This window comes from Pseudophryne corroboree, chromosome 8, assembly GCF_028390025.1.
Source record: "Pseudophryne corroboree isolate aPseCor3 chromosome 8, aPseCor3.hap2, whole genome shotgun sequence".
NCBI lineage: Eukaryota > Metazoa > Chordata > Amphibia > Anura > Myobatrachidae > Pseudophryne > Pseudophryne corroboree.
The window spans coordinates 9,739,579-9,760,731 of NC_086451.1; the positions used below are offsets into that span (position 1 = coordinate 9,739,579).

General features: G+C 48.5%; 2 protein-coding genes across 7 annotated transcripts in view; one reads left to right on the plus strand and one right to left on the minus strand.

Annotated features, from left to right (window-relative positions):
* The window catches only part of RALGPS1 (Ral GEF with PH domain and SH3 binding motif 1), a 552,121-nt gene that overhangs the window by 472,049 nt on the left and 58,919 nt on the right, over positions 1-21,153 (plus strand). For 4 of the 6 annotated variants that reach the window (XM_063935883.1, XM_063935880.1, XM_063935879.1 and 1 more), the window contains 2 exons: positions 16,925-16,976; positions 18,276-18,356. In XM_063935883.1, coding sequence (XP_063791953.1) covers positions 16,925-16,976; positions 18,276-18,356 — 133 coding nt within the window. The remainder of the gene's footprint in view (positions 1-16,924; positions 16,977-18,275; positions 18,357-21,153) is intronic. The other 2 variants (XM_063935884.1, XM_063935882.1) reach the window with 1 other exon arrangement.
* Positions 1-21,153, minus strand: part of ANGPTL2 (angiopoietin like 2) — a 260,169-nt gene that overhangs the window by 236,615 nt on the left and 2,401 nt on the right. The window lies entirely within an intron of this gene.

Below are 21,153 nucleotides of genomic sequence, written 5' to 3' on the forward strand. Positions count from 1 at the left end.
AGAGGCAAGTGGTTGACGGCAGGGAATGGGTAACAGGGAGGCAGTGATTGACGCCAGGAAATGGGTGAGAGGGGGAGGCAGTGGGTGATGGATAGATAGTGATGCAGTGAGTGAGGTAGAGGCAGTGGGTAACAGGGAGAGACAGTGGGAGACGGAGAGGCTGAGACAGTGGGAGACGGAAAGGTAAAGGGTGAGGCAGTGGGTAATGGAAAGACAAGAGTTAGAGAGTGAGGCAAAGGGAGACGGATAGGTAGAGGGTGACAGAGAGGTATGAGGTGTTTTAGTGAGGAATGGATATAGTCTATATAGGGTGTAATAATAAGAATTTACTTACCGATAATTCTATTTCTCATAGTCCGTAGTGGATGCTGGGAACTTCGTAAGGACCATGGGGAATAGCGGCTCCGCAGGAGACTGGGCACAAAAGTAAAAGCTTTATGACTAGCTGGTGTGCACTGGCTCCTCCCCCTATGACCCTCCTCCAAGCCTCAGTTAGGATACTGTGCCCGGACGAGCGTACATAATAAGGAAGGATCTTGAATCCCGGGTAAGACTCATACCAGCCACACCAATCACACCGTACAACTTGTGATCTGAACCCAGTTAACAGTATGATAAACGTAGGAGCCTCTGAAAAGATGGCTCACAACAATAAACAACCCGATTTTTGTAACAATAACTATATACAAGTATTGCAGACAATCCGCACTTGGGATGGGCGCCCAGCATCCACTACGGACTATGAGAAATAGAATTATCGGTAAGTAAATTCTTATTTTCTCTGACGTCCTAGTGGATGCTGGGAACTCCGTAAGGACCATGGGGATTATACCAAAGCTCCCAAACGGGCGGGAGAGTGCGGATGACTCTGCAGCACCGAATGAGAGAACTCCAGGTCCTCCTCAGCCAGGGTATCGAATTTGTAAAATTTAGCAAACGTGTTTGCCCCTGACCAAGTAGCTGCTCGGCAAAGTTGTAAAGCCGAGACCCCTCGGGCAGCCGCCCAAGATGAGCCCACCTTCCTTGTGGAATGGGCTTTTACAGATTTTGGCTGTGGCAGGCCTGCCACAGAATGTGCAAGCTGAATCGTACTACAAATCCAACGAGCAATCGTCTGCTTAGAAGCAGGAGCACCCAGTTTGTTGGGTGCATACAGGATAAACAGCGAGTCAGATTTTCTGACTCCAGCCGTCCTGGAAACATATATTTTCAGGGCCCTGACTACGTCCAGCAACTTGGAGTCCTCAAAGTCCCTAGTAGCCGCAGGCACCACAATAGGCTGGTTCATGTGAAACGCTGAAACCACCTTAGGGAGAAATTGAGGGCGAGTCCTCAGTTCTGCCCTGTCTGAATGAAAAATTAGGTAAGGGCTTTTATATGATAAAGCCGCCAATTCTGAGACACGCCTGGCTGAAGCCAGGGCTAACAGCATGACCACTTTCCATGTGAGATATTTTAATTCCACAGTGGTGAGTGGTTCAAACCAATGTGACTTTAGGAGACTCAACACTACATTGAGATCCCAAGGTGCCACTGGAGGCACAAAAGGAGGCTGTATATGCAGTACCCCTTTGACAAACGTCTGAACTTCAGGCACTGAAGCCAGTTCTTTTTGGAAGAATATTGACAGGGCCGAAATTTGAACCTTAATGGACCCTAATTTTAGGCCCATAGATAGTCCTGTTTGCAGGAAATGCAGGAAACGACCCAGTTGAAATTCCTCTGTAGGGGCCTTCTTGGCCTCACACCACGCAACATATTTTCGCCAAATGCGGTGATAATGTTTCGCGGTTACATCCTTCCTGGCCTTGATCAGGGTAGGGATGACTTCATCTGGAATGCCTTTTTCCTTCAGGATCCGGCGTTCAACCTCCATGCCGTCAAACGCAGCCGCGGTAAGTCTTGGAACAGACAAGGTCCCTGCTGGAGCAGGTCCTTTCTTAGAGGTAGAGGCCACGGGTCCTCCGTGAGCATCTCTTGAAGTTCCGGGTACCAAGTCCTCCTTGGCCAATCCGGAGCCACGAGTATAGTTCTTACTCCTCTCCTTCTTATGATTCTCAATACTTTGGGTATGAGAGGCAGAGGAGGGAACACATACACTGACTGGTACACCCACGGTGTTACCAGAGCGTCCACCGCTATCGCCTGAGGGTCCCTTGACCTGGCGCAATATCTGTCTAGTTTCTTGTTGAGACGAGACGCCATCATGTCCACCTTTGGTTTTTCCCAATGGTTTACAATCACGTGGAAGACTTCTGGGTGAAGTCCCCACTCCCCCGGGTGGAGGTCGTGTCTGCTGAGGAAGTCTGCTTCCCAGTTGTCCACTCCCGGAATGAACACCGCTGACAGTGCTGTCACATAATTTTCCGCCCAGCGAAGAATTCTTGCAGCTTCTGCCATTGCCCTCCTGCTTCTTGTGCCGCCCTGTCTGTTTACGTGGGCGACTGCCGTGATGTTGTCCGATTGGATCAATACCGACTGACCCTGAAGCAGAGGCCTTGCTTGACTTAGGGCATTGTAAATTGCCCTTAGTTCCAGGATATTTATGTGAAGAGACGTTTCCATGCTTGACCACAAGCCCTGGAAATTTCTTCCCTGTGTGACTGCTCCCCAGCCTCTCAGGCTGGCATCCGTGGTCACCAGAATCCAGTCCTGAATGCCGAATCTGCGGCCCTCTAGAAGATGAGCACTCTGCAACCACCACAGGAGAGACACTCTTGTCCTTGGAGATAGGGTTATCCGCTGATGCATCTGAAGATGCGATCCGGACCATTTGTCCAGCAGATCCCACTGAAAAGTTCTTGCATGGAATCTTCCGAATGGAATCGCTTCGTAAGAAGCCACCATCTTTCCCAGGACCCTTGTGCATTGATGCACTGACACTTGTCCTGGTTTCAGGAGGTTCCTGACTAGCTCGGATAACTCCCTGGCCTTCTCCTCCGGGAGAAACACCTTTTTCTGGACTGTGTCCAGAATCATCCCTAGGAACAGTAGACGTGTTGTTGGAATCAGCTGCGATTTTGGAATATTTAAAATCCACCCGTGCTGACGTAGCACTACCTGAGATAGTGCTACTCCGACCTCTAACTGTTCCCTGGACCTTGCCCTTATCAGGAGATCGTCCAAGTAAGGGATAATTAAGACGCCTTTTCTTCGAAGAAGAATCATCATTTCGGCCATTACCTTGGTAAAGACCCGTGGTGCCGTGGACAATCCAAACGGCAGCGTCTGAAACTGATAATGACAGTTTTGTACCATAAACCTGAGGTACCCTTGGTGAGAAGGGTAGATTGGGACATGGAGATAAGCATCTTTGATGTCCAGAGACACCATATAGTCCCCTTCTTCCAGGTTCGCTATCACTGCTCTGAGTGACTCCATCTTGAATTTGAACCTTTTTATGTAAGTGTTCAATGATTTCAGATTTAAAATCGGTCTCACCGAGCCGTCCGGCTTCGGTACCACAAACAGCGTGGAGTAATACCCCTTTCCCTGTTGTAGGAGGGGTACCTTGATTATCACCTGCTGGGAATACAGCTTGTGAATAGCTTCCAATACTGCCTCCCTGTCGGAGGGAGACGTTGGTAGAGCAGACTTCAGGAACCGGCGAGGGGGAGACGTCTCGAATTCCAATTTGTACCCCCGGGGCAGAAATGAGTGGCCTTTTGCCCGCTTGCCCTTATGGGGACGAAAGGACTGAGTTTGAAAAGACGGTGTCTTTTTCTGCTGAGAGGTGACCTGGGGTAAAAAGGTGGATTTCCCAGCCGTCGCCGTGGCCACCAGGTCCGATAGACCGATCCCAAATAACTCCTCCCCTTTATACGGCAAAACTTCCATATGCCGTTTGGAATCCGCATCACCTGACCACTGTCGTGTCCATAAACTTCTTCTGGCAGAAATGGACAGCGCACTTACTCTTGATGCCAGGGTGCAAATATCCCTCTGTGCATCTCGCATATATAGTAATGCATCCTTTAAATGCTCTATAGTCAATAATATACTGTCCCTATCCAGGGTATCAATATTTTCAGTCAGGGAATCCGACCAAGCCACCCCAGCACTGCACATCCAGGCTGAGGCGATTGCTGGTCGCAGTATAACACCAGTATGTGTGTATATACCTTTTAGGATATTTTCCAGCTTCCTATCAGCTGGCTCCTTGAGAGCGGCCGTATCAGGAGACGGTAACGCCACTTGTTTTGATAAGCGTGTGAGCGCCTTATCTACCCTAGGGGGTGTTTCCCAACGCGCCCTAACCTCTGGCGGGAAAGGGTATAATGCCAATAATTTATTAGAAATCAGCAGTTTTTTATCGGGGGAAATCCACGCTTTGTCACACACCTCATTTAATTCATCTGATTCAGGAAAAACTATGGGTAGTTTTTTCACACCCCACATAATACCCCTTTTTGTGGTACTTGTAGTATCAGAAATGTTCAAAGCCTCCTTCATTGCCATGATCATGTAACGTGTGGCCCTACTGGACATTACGTTTGTCTCGTCACCGTCGACGCTGGAGTCAGTATCCGTGTCTGGGTCTGTGTCGACCATCTGAGGTAACGGGCGCTTTAGAGCCCCTGACGGTGTTTGAGACGCCTGGACAGGCACTAACTGATTTGCCGGCTGTCTCATGTCGTCAACAGTTTTTTGCAAAGTGCTGACACTGTCACGTAATTCCTTCCATACGACCATCCAGTCAGGTGTCGACTCCCTAGGGGGTGACATCACTATTACAGGCAATTGCTCCGCCTCCACATCATTTTCCTCCTCATACATGTCGACACAATCGTACCGACACACAGCACACACACAGGGAATGCTCTGATAGAGGACAGGACCCCACGAGCCCTTTGGGGAGACAGAGGGAGAGTTTGCCAGCACACACCAGAGCGCTATATATATACAGGGATAACTTTATATAAGTGTTTCTCCCTTCTATAGCTGCTGTATTTGTATTATCTGCCAATTAGTGCCCCCCCTCTCTTGTTTTACCCTGATTCTGTAGCAGGACTGCAGGGGAGAGTCAGGGAGCCGTCCTTCCAGCGGAGCTGTGAGGGAAAATGGCGCTTGTGTGCTGAGGAGATAGGCTCCGCCCCCTTTTCGGCGGCCTTTTCTCCCGCTTTTTTTAGGAAAACTGGCAGGGGTTAAATGCATCCATATAGCCCAGGAGCTATATGTGATGCATTTCTTTAGCCATATAAGGTTTTTATAGTGTTTTATTGCGTCTCAGGGCGCTCCCCCCCAGCGCCCCGCACCCTCAGTGACCGGAGTGTGAAGTGTGCTGAGAGCAATGGCGCACAGCTGCAGTGCTGTGCGCTACCTTATTGAAGACCGGAACGTCTTCTGCCGCCGATTTTTCCGGACCTCTTCGCTCTTCTGGCTCTGTAAGGGGGCCGGCGGCGCGGCTCCGGGACCCGTCCAAGCTGAGCCTGTGATCGTCCCTCTGGAGCTAATGTCCAGTAGCCAAGAAGCCCAATCCACTCTGCATGCAGGTGAGTTCGCTTCTTCTCCCCTTAGTCCCACGATGCAGTGAGCCTGTTGCCAGCAGGTCTCACTGAAAATAAAAAACCTATTTAAACTTTTACTCTAAGCAGCTCAGGAGAGCTACCTAGCATGCACCCTTCTCGGCCGGGCACAAAAATCTAACTGAGGCTTGGAGGAGGGTCATAGGGGGAGGAGCCAGTGCACACCAGCTAGTCATAAAGCTTTTACTTTTGTGCCCAGTCTCCTGCGGAGCCGCTATTCCCCATGGTCCTTACGGAGTCCCAGCATCCACTAGGACGTCAGAGAAAGATGTATTATGGTTATGGCCAGTGGTCAGGTCATGTTGGGGGTGTAGTGTCCTATATCTGTATAGGGTGTAATAGATGTATTATGGTCATGGTCAGTGGTCAGGACATGTTGGGGGTGTAGTGTCCTATGTCTGTATAGGGTGTAATAGATGTATTATGGTCATGGCGAGTGGTCAGGTCATGTTGGGGTGTAGTGTCCTATGTCTGTATAGGGTGTAATAGATGTATTATGGTCATGGTCATGGTCAGTGGTCAGGTCATGTTCGGGGTGTAGTGTCCTATGTCTGTGTAGGGTGTAATAGATGTATTATGGTCACGGCCAGTGGTCAGGTCATGTTGGGGGTGTAGTGTCCTATGTCTGTATAGGGTGTAATAGATGTATTATGGTTATGGCCAGTGGTCAGGTCATGCTGGGGGTGTAGTATTATGTCTGTATAGTGTGTAATAGATGTAATATGGTCAGTGGTCAGGTCATGTTGGGGTGTAGTGTCCTATGTCTGTATAGGGTGTAATAGATGTATTATGGTCATGGTCAGTGGTCAGGTCATGCTGGGGGTGTAGTGTCCTATGTCTGTATAGGGTGTAATAGATGTATTATGGTCATGGCCAGTGGTCAGGTCATGTTGGGGTGTAGTGTCCTATGTCTGTATAGGGTGTAATAGATGTATTATGGTCATGGCCAGTGTTCAGGTCATGTTGGGGGTGTAGTGTCCTATGTCTGTATAGGCCCTAGGATGTAATAGATGTATTATGGTCATGGCCAGTGGTCAGGTCATGTTGGGGTGTAGTGTCCTATGTCTGTATAGGGCGTAATACATGTATTATGGTCATGGCCAGCGGTCAGGTCATGTTGGGGGTGTAGTGTCCTATGTATAGGGTGTAATAGATGTATTATGATCATGTCCAGTGGTCAGGTCATGTTGGGGTGTAGTGTCCTATGTCTGTATAGGGTGTAATAGATGTATTATGGTCATGGTCAGTGGTGAGGTCATGTTGGGGGTGTAGTGTCCTATGTCTGTATAGGGTGTAATAGATGTATTATGGTCAGTGGTCAGGTCATGTTGGGGGTGTTGTGTCCTATTTCTGTGTAGGGTGTAATAGATGTATTATGGTCACGGCCAGTGGTCAGGTCATGTTGGGGTGTAGTGTCCTATGTCTGTATAGGGTGTAATAGATGTATTATGGTCATGTTGGGGGTGTAGTGTCCTATGTCTGTATAGGGTGTAATCGATGTATTATGGTCAGCAGTCAGGTCATGTTGGGGGTGTAGTGTCCTATGTCTGTATAGGGTGTAATAGATGTATTATGGTCATGTTGGGGTGTTGTGTCCTATGTCTGTATAGGGTGTAATAGATGTATTATGGTCATGTTGGGGTGTTGTGTCCTATGTCTGCATAGGGTGTAATAGGTGTATTATGGTCATGTTGGGGTGTTGTGTCCTATGTCTGTATAGGGTGTAATAGATGTATTATGGTCATGGCCAGTGGTCAGGTCATGTTGGGGGTGTAGTGTCCTATGTCTGTATAGGGAGTAATAGATGTATTATGGTCACGGCCAGTGGTCAGGTCATGTTGGGGGTGTAGTGTCCTATGTCTGTGTAGGGTGTAATAGATGTATTATGGTAACGGCCAGTGGTCAGGTCATTTTGGGGGTGTAGTGTCCTATGTCTGTATAGGGCAGTGGTTTCCAAACTTTTTTGAATCATGGCGCCCTAGAATATCAGAATTTTTTTCACGGCACCCCTAGGCCAAAAATTTCTTCTTGAGAAATTTAGAAAGAAATAATAAGAATTTACTTACCGATAATTCTATTTCTCGTAGTCCGTAGTGGATGCTGGGAACTCCGTAAGGACCATGGGGAATAGCGGCTCCGCAGGAGACTGGGCACAAAAGTAAAGCTTTAGGACTACCTGGTGTGCACTGGCTCCTCCCCCTATGACCCTCCTCCAAGCCTCAGTTAGGATACTGTGCCCGGACGAGCGTACACAATAAGGAAGGATTTATGAATCCCGGGTAAGACTCATACCAGCCACACCAATCACACCGTACAACCTGTGATCTGAACCCAGTTAACAGCATGATAACAGAGGAGCCTCTGGATAGATGGCTCACAACAACAATAACCCGATTTAGTTAGCAATAACTATGTACAAGTATTGCAGACAATCCGCACTTGGGATGGGCGCCCAGCATCCACTACGGACTACGAGAAATAGAATTATCGGTAAGTAAATTCTTATTTTCTCTGACGTCCTAGTGGATGCTGGGAACTCCGTAAGGACCATGGGGATTATACCAAAGCTCCCAAACGGGCGGGAGAGTGCGGATGACTCTGCAGCACCGAATGAGAGAACTCCAGGTCCTCCTCAGCCAGGGTATCAAATTTGTAGAATTTAGCAAACGTGTTTGCCCCTGACCAAATAGCTGCTCGGCAAAGTTGTAAAGCCGAGACCCCTCGGGCAGCCGCCCAAGATGAGCCCACCTTCCTTGTGGAATGGGCTTTTACAGATTTTGGCTGTGGCAGGCCTGCCACAGAATGTGCAAGCTGAATTGTATTACAAATCCAACGAGCAATAGTCTGCTTAGAAGCAGGAGCACCCAGCTTGTTGGGTGCATACAGGATAAACAGCGAGTCAGATTTCTGACTCCAGCCGTCCTGGAAACATATATTTTCAGGGCCCTGACTATGTCCAACAACTTGGAGTCCTCCAAGTCACTAGTAGCCGCAGGTACCACAGTAGGTTGGTCCAGATGAAACGCTGAAACCACCTTAGGGAGAAAATGAGGACGAGTCCTCAATTCCGCCCTGTCTGAATGGAAGATCAGATAAGGGCTTTTACAGGATAAAGCCGCCAATTCTGACACGCGCCTGGCCTAGGCCAGGGCCAACAGCATGACCACTTTCCATGTGAGATATTTTAACTCCACAGATTCAAGTGGTTCAAACCATTGTGACTTTAGGAACCCCAAAACTACATTGAGATCCCAAGGTGCCCCTGGAGGCACAAAAGGAGACTGTATATGCAGTACCCCTTTTACAAACGTCTGAACTTCAGGAACTGAAGCTAGTTCTTTCTGGAAGAAAATTGACAGGGCCGAAATTTGAACCTTAATGGACCCCAATTTTAGGCCCATAGACACTCCTGTTTGCAGGAAATGCAGGAATCGACCTAGTTGAAATTCCTCCATCGGGGCCTTACTGGCCTCGCACCACGCAACATATTTTCGCCTAATGCGGTGATAATGCTTTGCGGTTACATCCTTCCTGGCTTTGATCAGGGTAGGGATGACTTCATCCGGAATGCCTTTTTCCTTCAGGATCCGGCGTTCAACCGCCCTGCCGTCAAACGCAGCCGCGGTAAGTCTTGGAATAGATAGGGTCCTTGATGGAGTAGGTCCCTTCTTAGAGGTAGAGGCCACGGGTCCTCCGTGAGCATCTCTTGAAGTTCCGGGTACCAAGTCCTTCTTGGCCAATCCGGAGCCACGAGTATAGTTCTTACTCCCCTCCGTCTTATAATTCTCAATACTTTTGGTAAGAGAGGAAGAGGAGGGAACCCATACACTGACTGGTACACCCACGGTGTTACCAGAGCGTCCACAGCTATTGCCTGAGGGTCCCTTGACCTGGCGTAATACCCGTCCAATTTTTTGTTTAGGCGGGACGCCATCATGTCCACCTTTGGTTTTTCCCAACGGTTTACAATCATGTGGAAGACTTCTGCTGAGGAAGTCTGTTTCCCAGTTGTCCACTCCCGGAATGAACACTGCTGACAATGCTATCACATGATTTTCTGCCCAGCGAAAAATCCTTGCAGCTTCTCTACATGGGCGACTGCCGTGATGTTGTCCGACTGGATCAGCATCGGCTGACCTTGAAGTAGAGGTCTTGCTTGGCTTAGGGCATTGTAAATGGCCCTTAGCTCCAAGATATTTATGTGAAGTGATGTCTCCAGGCTTGACCACAAGCCCTGGAAATTTCTTCCCTGTGTGGCTGCTCCCCCGCCTCGCAGGCTGGCATCCGTGGTCACCAGGACCCAGTCCTGAATGCCGAATATGCGCCCTCTAGAAGATGAGCACTCCGCAACCACCACAGGAGAGACACCCTTGTCTTTGGTGACAGGGTTATCCGCTGATGCATCTGAAGATGCGATCCGGACCACTTTTCCAGCAGGTCCCACTGGAAAGTTCTTGCGTGGAATCTGCCGAATGGAATTGCTTCGTAGGAAGCCACCATTTTTCCCAGGACCCTTGTGTACTGCTGCACTGACACTTGGCCTGGTTTTTGGAAGTTTCTGACTAGTTCGGATAACTCCCTGGCTTTCTCCTCCTGGAGAAACACCTTTTTCTGGACTGTGTCCAGGATCATCCTTAGGAATAGAAGACGTGTCGTCGGGATCAGCTGCGATTTTGGAATATTAAGAATCCAACCGTGCTGCCGCAACACTACTTGAGATAGTGCTACCCCGACTACCAACCGTTCCCTGGATCTTGCCCTTATCCGGAGATCGTCCAAGTAGGGGATAATTAAAACTCCCTTCCTTCGAAGGAGTATCATCATTTCGGCCATTACTTTGGTAAAGACCCGGGGTGCCGTGGACAAACCAAACGGCAGCGTCTGAAACTGATAGTGACAGTTCTGTACCACAAACCTGAGGTACCCTTGGTGAGAAGGGTAAATTGGGACATGGAGATAAGCATCCTTGATGTCCAGAGACACCATATAATCCCCTTCTTCCAGGTTTGCCATCACCGCTCTGAGTGACTCCATCTTGAATTTGAACCTTTGTATGTAAGTGTTCAAGGATTTCAGATTTAAATTAGGTCTCACCGAGCCGTCCGGCTTCGGTACCACAAACAGCGTGGAATAATACCCCTTTCCCTGTTGTAGGAGGGGTACCTTGATTATCACCTGCTGGGAATACAGCTTGTGAATGGCTTCCCTTACCGCCTCCCTGTCGGAGGGAGACGTCGGTAAAGCAGACTTTAGGAAAACGGCGAAGGGGAGACGTCTCGAATTCCAATTTGTACCCCTGAGATACCACCTGAAGGATCCAGGGGTCCCCTGTGAGTGAGCCCACTGCACGCTGAAATTTTTGAGACGGGCCCCCACCGTGCCTGAGTCCGCTTGTAAAGCCCCAGCGTCATGCTGAGGACTTGGCAGAAAACGGGAGAGGGCTTCTGTTCCTGGGAACTGGCTGTTTACTGCAGCCTTTTTCCTCTCCCTCTGCCACAGGGCAGAAATGAGGAGCCTTTTGCCCGCTTGCCCTTATGGGGCCCAAAGGACTGCGCCTGATAATACGGCGTCTTCTTATGTTGAGAGGCTACCTGGGGTAAAAATGTGGATTTTCCAGCCGTTGCCGTGGCCACCAGGTCTGTTAGACCTACCCCAAATAACTCCTCCCTTTTATAAGGCGATACTTCCATATGCCTTTTGGAATTAGCCTCACCTGACCACTGTGTTGTCCATAACCCTCTTCTGGCAGAAATGGACAGCGCACTTACTCTTGATGCCAGTCGGCAAATATCCCTCTGTGCATCACGCATATATAGAAATGCATCATTTAAATGCTCTATAGTCAGTAATATACTGTCCCTATCTAGGGTATCAATATTGTCAGTCAGGGAATCCGACCAAGCCATCCCAGCACTGCACATCCAGGCTGAGGCGATTGCTGGTCGCAGTATCACACCCGTGTGAGTGTATATACATTTTAGGATATTTTACTGCTTTCTGTCAGCAGGTTCCTTAAGGGCGGCCGTATCCGGGGACGGTAGTGCCACCTGTTTAGACAAGCGTGTGAGCGCTTTATTCACCCTAGGGGGTGTTTCCCAACGTGCCCTACCCTCTGGCGGGAAGGGGTATGATGCTAATAACTTTTTAGGAATTAACAGTTTTTATCGGGGGAAACCCACGCATCATCACACACTTCATTTAATTCCTCAGATGCAGGAAAAGCTACAGGCAGTTTTTTCTCACCCAACATAATACTGGTATTATCAGAAATGTGTAAAAACATTTTCCATAGCCTCAATCATGTAACGTGTGGCCCTACTGGAAGTCACATTCGTCTCTTAATCGTCGACACTGGAGTCAGTATCCGTGTCGGCGTCTGTATCTGCCATCTGCGGTAACGGGCGTTTTAGAGCCCCTGATGGCTTTTGAGACACCTGGACAGGCCCAGGCTGAGTCGCCGGCTGTCTCATGTCATCAATCTTTTGTAAAGAGCTGACTCACATAATTCCTTCCATAAGCTCATCCACTCAGATGTCGACTCCCTAGGGGGTGACATCTCTGTTACAGGCAATTGCTCCGCTTCATTTTCCTTTTCATACATGTCGACACAACGTACCGACACACAGCACACACACAGGGAATGCTCTGATAAGGAACAGGACCCCACTAGCCCTTTGGGGAGACAGAGGGAGAGTATGCCAGCACACACCAGAGCGCTATATATATATATAGGGATAACCTTATATAAGTGTTTTTCCCCTTATAGCTGCTGTATTGTTATACTGCGCCTAATTAGTGCCCCCTTCTCTTTTTTAACCCCTTTCTGTAGTGTAGTAACTGCAGGGGAGAGCCAGGGAGCTTCCCTCCAACGGAGCTGTGAGAGAAAATGGCGCCAGTGTGCTGAGGAGATAGGCTCCGCCCCCTTCTCGGCGGCCTTTTCTCCCGTTTTTCTGTGGAATCTGGCAGGGGTTAAAATTCATCCATATAGCCCTAGGGGCTATATGTGATGTATTTTTGCCAGCCAAGGTGTTTTTATTGCTGCTCAGGGCGCCCCCCCCTAGCGCCCTGCACCCTCAGTGACCGAAGTGTGAAGTGTGCTGAGGAGCAATGGCGCACAGCTGCAGTGCTGTGCGCTACCTTGGTGAAGACAGAATGTCTTCTGCCGCCGATTTTACGGACCTCTTCTTGCTTCTGGCTCTGTAAGGGGGCCGGCGGCGCGGCTCTGGGACCGAGCTCCGAGGCTGGGCCTGTGTTCGGTCCCTCTGGAGCTAATGGTGTCCAGTAGCCTAAGAAGCCCAATCCACTCTGCACGCAGGTGAGTTCGCTTCTTCTCCCCTTAGTCCCTCGATGCAGTGAGCCTGTTGCCAGCAGGTCTCACTGAAAATAAAAAACCTAAAACTAAACTTTCACTAAGAAGCTCAGGAGAGCCCCTAGTGTGCACCCTTCTCGGCCGGGCACAAAAATCTAACTGAGGCTTGGAGGAGGGTCATAGGGGGAGGAGCCAGTGCACACCAGGTAGTCCTAAAGCTTTACTTTTGTGCCCAGTCTCCTGCGGAGCCGCTATTCCCCATGGTCCTTACGGAGTTCCCAGCATCCACTAGGACGTCAGAGAAATTACGTTAAGTAGATCGCGTTTATATGTCATCCTTATGGTCAGTTGTGTGGTGAGGGACAAGATTTGCTTCTGTTTGGCCACATATTTTATGACTGGCAGCAACCAGCACTGGTTTTGCCTATTATATTGACCATGAATAATTTGAATTGGTCCTGGACCACCAACCCAGGGCACCCCTACAAGTGTCCCGAGGCACCCCAGGGAGCCACGGCACACAGTTTGGGAACCTCTGGTATAGGGTGTAATAGATGTATTATGGTCATGGCCAGTGGTGAAATCATGTTGGGGTGTAGTGTCCTATATCTGTATAGGGTGTAATAGATGTATTATGGTCATGGCCAGTGGTCAGGTCATGTTGGGGGTGCAGTGTCCTATGTCTGTATAGGGTGTAATAGATGTATTATGATCATGTCATGTTGGGGTGTAGTGTCCTATGTCTGTATAGGGTGTAATAGATGTATTATGGTCATGGCCAGAGGTCAGGTCATGTTGGTGGTGTAGTGTCCTATGTCTGTATAGTGTGTAATAGATGTATTATGGTCATGTCCAGTGGTCAGGTCATGTTGGGGGTGTAGTGTCCTATGTCTGTATAGAGTGTAATAGATGTATTATGGTCATGTCCAGTGGTCAGGTCATGTTGGGGTGTAGTGTCCTATGTCTGTATAGGATGTAATAGATGTATTATGGTCATGGCCAGTGGTCAGGTCATGTTGGGGGTGTAGTGTCCTATGTCTGTATAGGGTGTAATATATGTATTATGGTCATGGTCAGTGGTCATGATCATGTTGGGGGTGTAGTGTCCTATGTCTGTATATGGTGTAATAGATGTATTATGGTCATGGCCAGTGGTCAGGTCATGTTGGGGGTGTAGTGTCCTATGTCTGTATAGGGTGTAATAGATATATTATAGTCACGGCCAGCGGTCAGGTCATGTTGGGGTGTAATGTCCTATGTCTGTATAGGGTGTAATAGATGTATTATGGTCATGGCCAGTGGTCAGGTCATGTTGGGGGTGTAGTGTCCTATGTCTGTATAGGGTGTAATAGATATATTATAGTCACGGCCAGCGGTCAGGTCATGTTGGGGTGTAATGTCCTATGTCTGTATAGGGTGTAATAGATGTATTATGGTTATGGCCAGTGGTCAGGTCATGCTGGGGGTGTAGTCCTATGTCTGTATAGGGTGTAATAGATGTAATATGGTCATGGTCAGTGGTCAGGTCATGTTGGGGTGTAGTGTCCTATGTCTGTATAGGGTGTAATAGATGTATTATGGTCATGTCCAGTGGTCAGGTCATGTTGGGGGTGTAGCGTCCTATGTCTGTATAGGGTGTAATAGATGTATTATGGTCATGTATAGTGGTCAGGTCATGTTGGGGGTGTAGTGTCCTATGTCTGTATAGGGTGTAATAGATGTATTATGGTCAGTGGTCAGGTCATGTTGGGGGTGTAGTGTCCTATGTCTGTATAGGGTGTAATAGATGTATTATGGGTCTGGGACTCTAGGTCGACACAAATTGGTCGACACATCTTAGGTCGACGTGGGCAAAAGGTCGACAGGAACAAGGTCGACATGGAAAAGGGTCGACATGAGTTTTTTATGGGTTTTTTGGTGTCGTTTTCTTCGTAGAGTGCCCGGGAACCCCAATTAGTGCACCACGTTCGCTCGCCATGCTTCGGGCATGGTGCCTTCGCTCCGCTACCGCTTCACTCGGCACAGGATACCGTTCCAATCGTAGTCCACGTGGATCGTTAAGTATGAAAAGGTTCCAAAAAAGAAAAAATCGTGAAAAACTCATGTCGACCTTTTTCCATGTCGACCGTGTTCCTGTCGACCTTTTGTCCATGTCGACCCAAGGTGTGTCGACCTTTTTGTTGTCGTCCTAGAGTTTGGATACCATGTATTATGGTCACGGCCAGTGGTCAGGTCATGTTGGGGGTGTAGTGTCCTATGTCTGTATAGGGTGTAATAGATGTATTATGGTCATGGTCAGTGGTCAGGTCATGTTGGGGGTGTAGTGTCCTATGTCTGTATAGGGTGTAATAGATGTATTATGGTCTGGTCATGTTGGGGTGTAGTGTCCTATGTCTGTATAGGGTGTAATAGATGTATTATGGTCACGGCCAGTGGTCAGGTCATGTTGGGGGGGTGTAGTGTCCTATGTCTGTATAAGGTGTAATAGATGTATTATGGTCATGGCCAGTGGTCAGGTCATGTTGGGGTGTAGTGTACTATGTCTGTATAGGGTGTAATAGATGTATTATGGTCATGGCCAGTGGTCAGGTCATGTTGGGGTGTAGTGTCCTATGTCTGTATAGGGTGTAATAGATGTATTATGGTCATGGCCAGTGGTTAGGTCATGTTGGGGTGTAGTGTCCTATGTCTGTATAGGGTGTAATAGATGTATTGTGGTCATGGCCAGTGGTCAGGTCATGTTGGGGGTGTAGTGCTCCTATGTCTGTATAGGGTGTAATAGATGTATTATTGTCATGGCCAGTGGTCAGGTCATGTTAGGGTGTAGTGCTCCTATGTCTGTATAGGGTGTAATAGATGTATTATGGTCATGGCCAGTGGTCAGGTCATGTTGGAGGTGTAGTGTCCTATAGGGTTATATAGATGTATTATGGTCACGGCCAGTGGTCAGGTCATGTTGGGGGTGCAGTGTCCTATGTCTGTATAGGGTGTAATAGATGTATTATGGTCAGGTCATGTTGGGGTGTAGTGTCCTATGTCTGTATAGGGTGTAATAGATGTATTATGGTCATGGCCAGTGGTCAGGTCATGTTTGGGGTGTAGTGTCCTATGTCTGTATAGGGTGTAATAGATGTATTATGGTCATGGCCAGTGGTCAGGTCATGTTGGGGGTGTAGTGTCCTATGTCTGTATAGGGTGTAATAGATGTATTATGGTCATGGCCAGTGGTCAGGTCATGTTGGGAGTGTAGTGTCCTATGTCTGTATAGGGTGTAATAGATGTATTATGGTACCGGCCAGTGGTCAGGTCATGTTGGGGTGTAGTGTCCTATGTCTGTATAGGGTGTAATAGATGTATTATGGTACCGGCCAGTGGTCAGGTCATGTTGGGGTGCAGTGTCCTATGTCTGTATAGGGTGTAATAGATGTATTATGGTCATGGCCAGTGGTCAGGTCATGTTGGGGTGTAGTGTCCTATGTCTGTATAGGGTGTAATAGATGTATTATGGTCAGGTCATGTTGGGGTGTAGTGTCCTATGTCTGTATAGGGTGTAATAGGTGTATTATGGTCAGTGGTCAGGTCATGTTGAGGGTGTAGCGTCCTATGTCTGTATAGTGTGTAATAGATGTATTATGGTCATGGCCAGTGGTCAGGTCATGTTGGAGGTGTAGTGTCCTATAGGGTTTTATAGATGTATTATGGTCATGGCCAGTGGTCAGGTCATGTTGGGGGTGTCGCGTCCTATGTCTGTATAGGGTGTAATAGATGTATTATGCTCATGTTGGGGGTGTAGTATCCTATGTCTGTATAGGGTGTAATAGATGTATTATGGTCATGTTGGGGTGTTGTGTCCTATGTCTGTATAGGGTGTAATAGATGTATTATGGTCATATTGGGGTGTAGTGTCCTATGTCTGTATAGGGTGTAATGTATTATGGTCAGGTCATGTTGGGCGTGTAGTGTCTCAGCTGTTCTGTACATAACACTGTAAGGAATATAGTGTATTCTTGCTGTGTCACTATATATACTATGGCCACCCATCTGCTCAGTTACCTGTATGTATCATTTACCTTTTGTGCATCTGTTGTAGGGAGCAGTGAGAGCTCGGAGTTCAGTGAAGACGTGTCCTCGGTCCTGGACAGGTGAGTCGCTGTTTAATGAACTTACCTGTGGAAAGACATGAATCATACACCTGAATAGTGAGATACGGCAGGAGTGCGAGTGCTGGAGAACATTAGGGATACAGTGATAGGATTTCATTCTATGTCCATGAAATTTCTGCAGGCGCCCGACCGTGTTACTGTTCCGGTGTAGTGTATTATGTGCTCCATTTGTGTTCTACGTTCCTCACCTGTCCGCATGTAAAGGAGAACATAGTGAGGGGGTAGGCCCTCAGAGACACGAGGGAAGGAATTCTCTGCGCACGCTCCACTTCCTTACATGTAGCTGCACAGTCAGTGACACAATTCCCCCAAACATCTGCCCACTTACCCTCACAGGGGGCAGAACACCCTCCTGGCACCATCTACTGTAGTGGATATCCTCATTATATACTATTGGTATATGAGGTGTAAGGCAGGCGTGCATTAATGTGCTCTGTGCTCAGCACGCTACACCTGTCCTGCCTGTGAGACCCCTATGGTAAATCACACACACGCTAGGCCACAGCTTGGGTGACTGTTTCCACTGAACAACCCACATTTGTCACATATTTCATTATAACGTTACTATTGCGCCGGTATTAGAAGAGTGGCCTGTCTCTTTTATACCCGTGTGCCCAGCAATGTACAGAATGCCGGGTAACAATCCCATTTGCTTCTTGTGCGCCTGTGCCCCCGGTTTATACACCCGGGATCCCATCAGCATATGCAGCTGCTGCCTGAGAGTGAGTGCTGCCTTTTCCATCTCTGATATCCCCTGTATAGTGTACACACGTATCACCATGTCCTATGGGTGTAACCGTACATATTTCTATATAGACCCTCATCTGCCCTTCCCTGGTCAGCTCATCATTTGGTCCATCCTGCTCCATCCAGATAGAGGCACTTTATGTGTAGGGTTATCTTGCTGCCTCTGATTGAGGCATTATATACCTCTCACATACTTGCTGAACCCGTCTCCCATATACTCTACTTGTATTTCAGTCTTAGGGGTGCAGGGAGAACTCGTGTATCCCGTACTGTAGATGAGGATATTTGAAGTCACCCTACGGGCCTCTGAGCAATGTAAAAGTGTCAGCAGTGCCACATATTTCCTCAGCTAGATCCCGGTGGCCTCCAGTTCTGTGATGTCTCACCCCTCACTGGTACAGGGGTCCCGTTGCCCTGATGGTGGGGGCGCTCCTGTAGTCTTGCTGTGTGGATTTATATGCATGTTTCTGGGTATGATTGTTCTTGCACCATGCATTGGTTTTCCAACTTACATTTAAAATTTGCAAACAGGGGTCGTATGTACGCCACGCTGGGTCCCAACTGGAGGGTCCCGGTACGGAACTCCCCCCGCAGTCGGAGCTGTGTGTACAGGTACAGTTAGGTGGTGGGTCTCTCCTCTGCAATAAGTTAAGGCTTCCGGGTGGGCCTGTTGTGTGCACAGAGTGGAAGCAGCCATGAAATCTATATTCAGCCTATACAGCCACTGGGAACTTTGCTGGGGGGTGAGGCACCAAGCACCTCATGCCTCAGTGATGCCGCTGGTTCCTGGTGGATTTGACCCAGCATTGGCTGCCTCCACTGTGCAGGCGATGGGTACACTATTACAATCTGCATGCCTGGCTATCAACAAATCTGCACTTTCTGTCGTAACACAAAGCTCCTGATTTTTTCCTTTCAATTAACTTTTATTTTGCATTCTGTCTAATGATGTATAAATTACAGTGTGCGGGTAATTACTGTATACGCCCAAAGTGCTATAGAGGTCGGATGTACTGCTTATAAGACCATGAGTATGGCATACATAGGATGGCAGACAGTACACGGATTGTAGCAGGTGCCCACAGCTTGCGTCATTGGTGGGCGAATCGCTACGGTCACAGTCTTATTGTTAGACTGTAGCTGGGTATAGAATGCTGCCACCTATACAGGGGTTGGTGCCCACTTTCCACATTCTGCCACTAAATAGCTAAGCACCTCTATTATAGAGGCCTCTCCTTAATTTGGGCTGAATTCCATCAGAAAGGGCGACGGACCGGCCGAGCTAGGGCCAGTATTTTATTCTTTCCATACGTTTATCATTAATAAAGGGCAAGCCCCATAAATTCCTAACATTGTAAATCCACCTGTGTATAACGCAGTAAACTTTTCTATTTGCTGATTGGACTAAAGAAACTTAGCATAAGAACACCTCCCACTCCCCGTATACTGGTTCTGCCGGAGGCCTGGCCGGTGTGACATCACAGAGGACCAATCACATGGGAGAATGGCCAACAGGCCTCACTTTCATTGCTGGTGGGGCAGCTCAAAGGCCAAAGGAGATGTTCTAAAGTTCATGGTTTCTGTTCCAAGCAAACAGAAAATTCTGCATTTGATGAATTCTATACGTTATACATTCAGAGTGTTACTTATATGGAGGCTGGTCACCCATCCAGCCGAGCGGGTCTCCCCACATCTGTGGTGGTCAGAGGAGGACACAGAGCTACTGCAGGAGAGCATCAGGCGACATTGGGGGGGGGCTGTCCTCCTTCCTGGTGAGGTGGGCGTTCTATAGTGGCAGGAACGTGTTGCAGGTAGGACAGCCTGCCTGGCCCCCGGTGCCCCGTGCATGGATGGAACATCAGACTCCAGGTGTGTAATAGGTGTGTAATATTCTCCATTTACATTATACTTATGGAAGACGAATCATCTGGACCCAGACTTTCCACTGTGTTTTATTCCCCCTAAATATCCTGTGCCTGTCCTGTACAGCGCCCCCCTCAGGCAGGGATTATTTTATTACCAGACGCTATCAGAATAATGGGCTCTAACACCAGAGAAAGCCGGGCACAACTAGGTCCTATGCAGGCCGGTGAGACTGCGGGAAACCGCCCTGTCCAAGCGTAGCCACTGGTAGTACATATGGGCTGTAAGCGGGATGCAGTCCCTATACCGGCTGTCGGCGTTCAGGAGACCGACGCCAAAATCCCAACAGCCACTGAAATCCTGACGCCTGGAAACCTGACAAACGCTCAGTATTCCCACTTGGTTGGTGGGTCCACGAGGGGACTTACTGCCGGGATTCCGCTGTCGGGATAGTGAAAGCCAGCATCACATCTGCTGGGATATCATGTGTATCCCCTGTAAGCTCCTATAATATAACACTGCGCCACGTAAGGGTATACAGCCACGACCCCTCGCCGGGTATACAGCCACAACCCCTCGCCCGGATATACAGCCACAACCCCTCGCCGTGTATACAGCCACAATATAACGGATGATTAGCGTGACACATGAGCCGTAAGTAATACCTGGAGCCTGATGTGCAGACTATACCCCATGCTGGGGAGCCTGCAGCGTCTTATTGGTGGTGTCAGGGTTACACAGTGCTGTGATAGAGCCACCTGGTGGCTGCTGTGAGCACTGCACAACAGCTGATCATTATTAATCAGTATATACTTGCACACAATAGTGCGCTCTTACATGCTGTGCCCTGAGGACTGCACATGTTTAACATGATCACATTTTCCTGCCGCAGGCACATAAACACGTATATACACGTGGGACCGTTATACGGATGTCAGTCACATGACTAATATGGCGTCTGGGAATATGTGTTTCTCCTGTTATAAGGCAGCCATCCCGTGTTACAGCCAGGACAGGCTCCAGACAGTGGATGACACACAAATGGTCAAACAAACTGGTCTTGACCTTTTCTGCGTCAACCTTAGACACAGTTGACCTTTCACCCTGTTGACCTTGTGCATGTCAACCATATGGGGTCGACTTATTGACTGCCTATGTACTGTAGATCTATTATACCGCTTGCGCCAGGACGCAGGCTTACATCCGGAGTAACACATTGTACAACATGCACAATGAGCCGAATCAGCGCACACACACAGAGTTACTATACTGACCTCTTGTGACAGCCACAGGTAATGACAGCACCATCATCATTTACCTATATAGCGCCACCAACTGACACAGCGCTGTACAGAGAATATCGGTCAGTGATATCAGCCTGCCCTACTACAGCTTACAGTCTAAATGCCCCATACAGTCACACACACACTACGGTTTATGTAGTCACGGAGAGAACGCCGCACAGCGCGGTAATTGAGCCCATGACCTCAGTGTTAGGCAGTAATGTTATTTCCCCGCCACCACATCATCACTATGGGGCAGATTT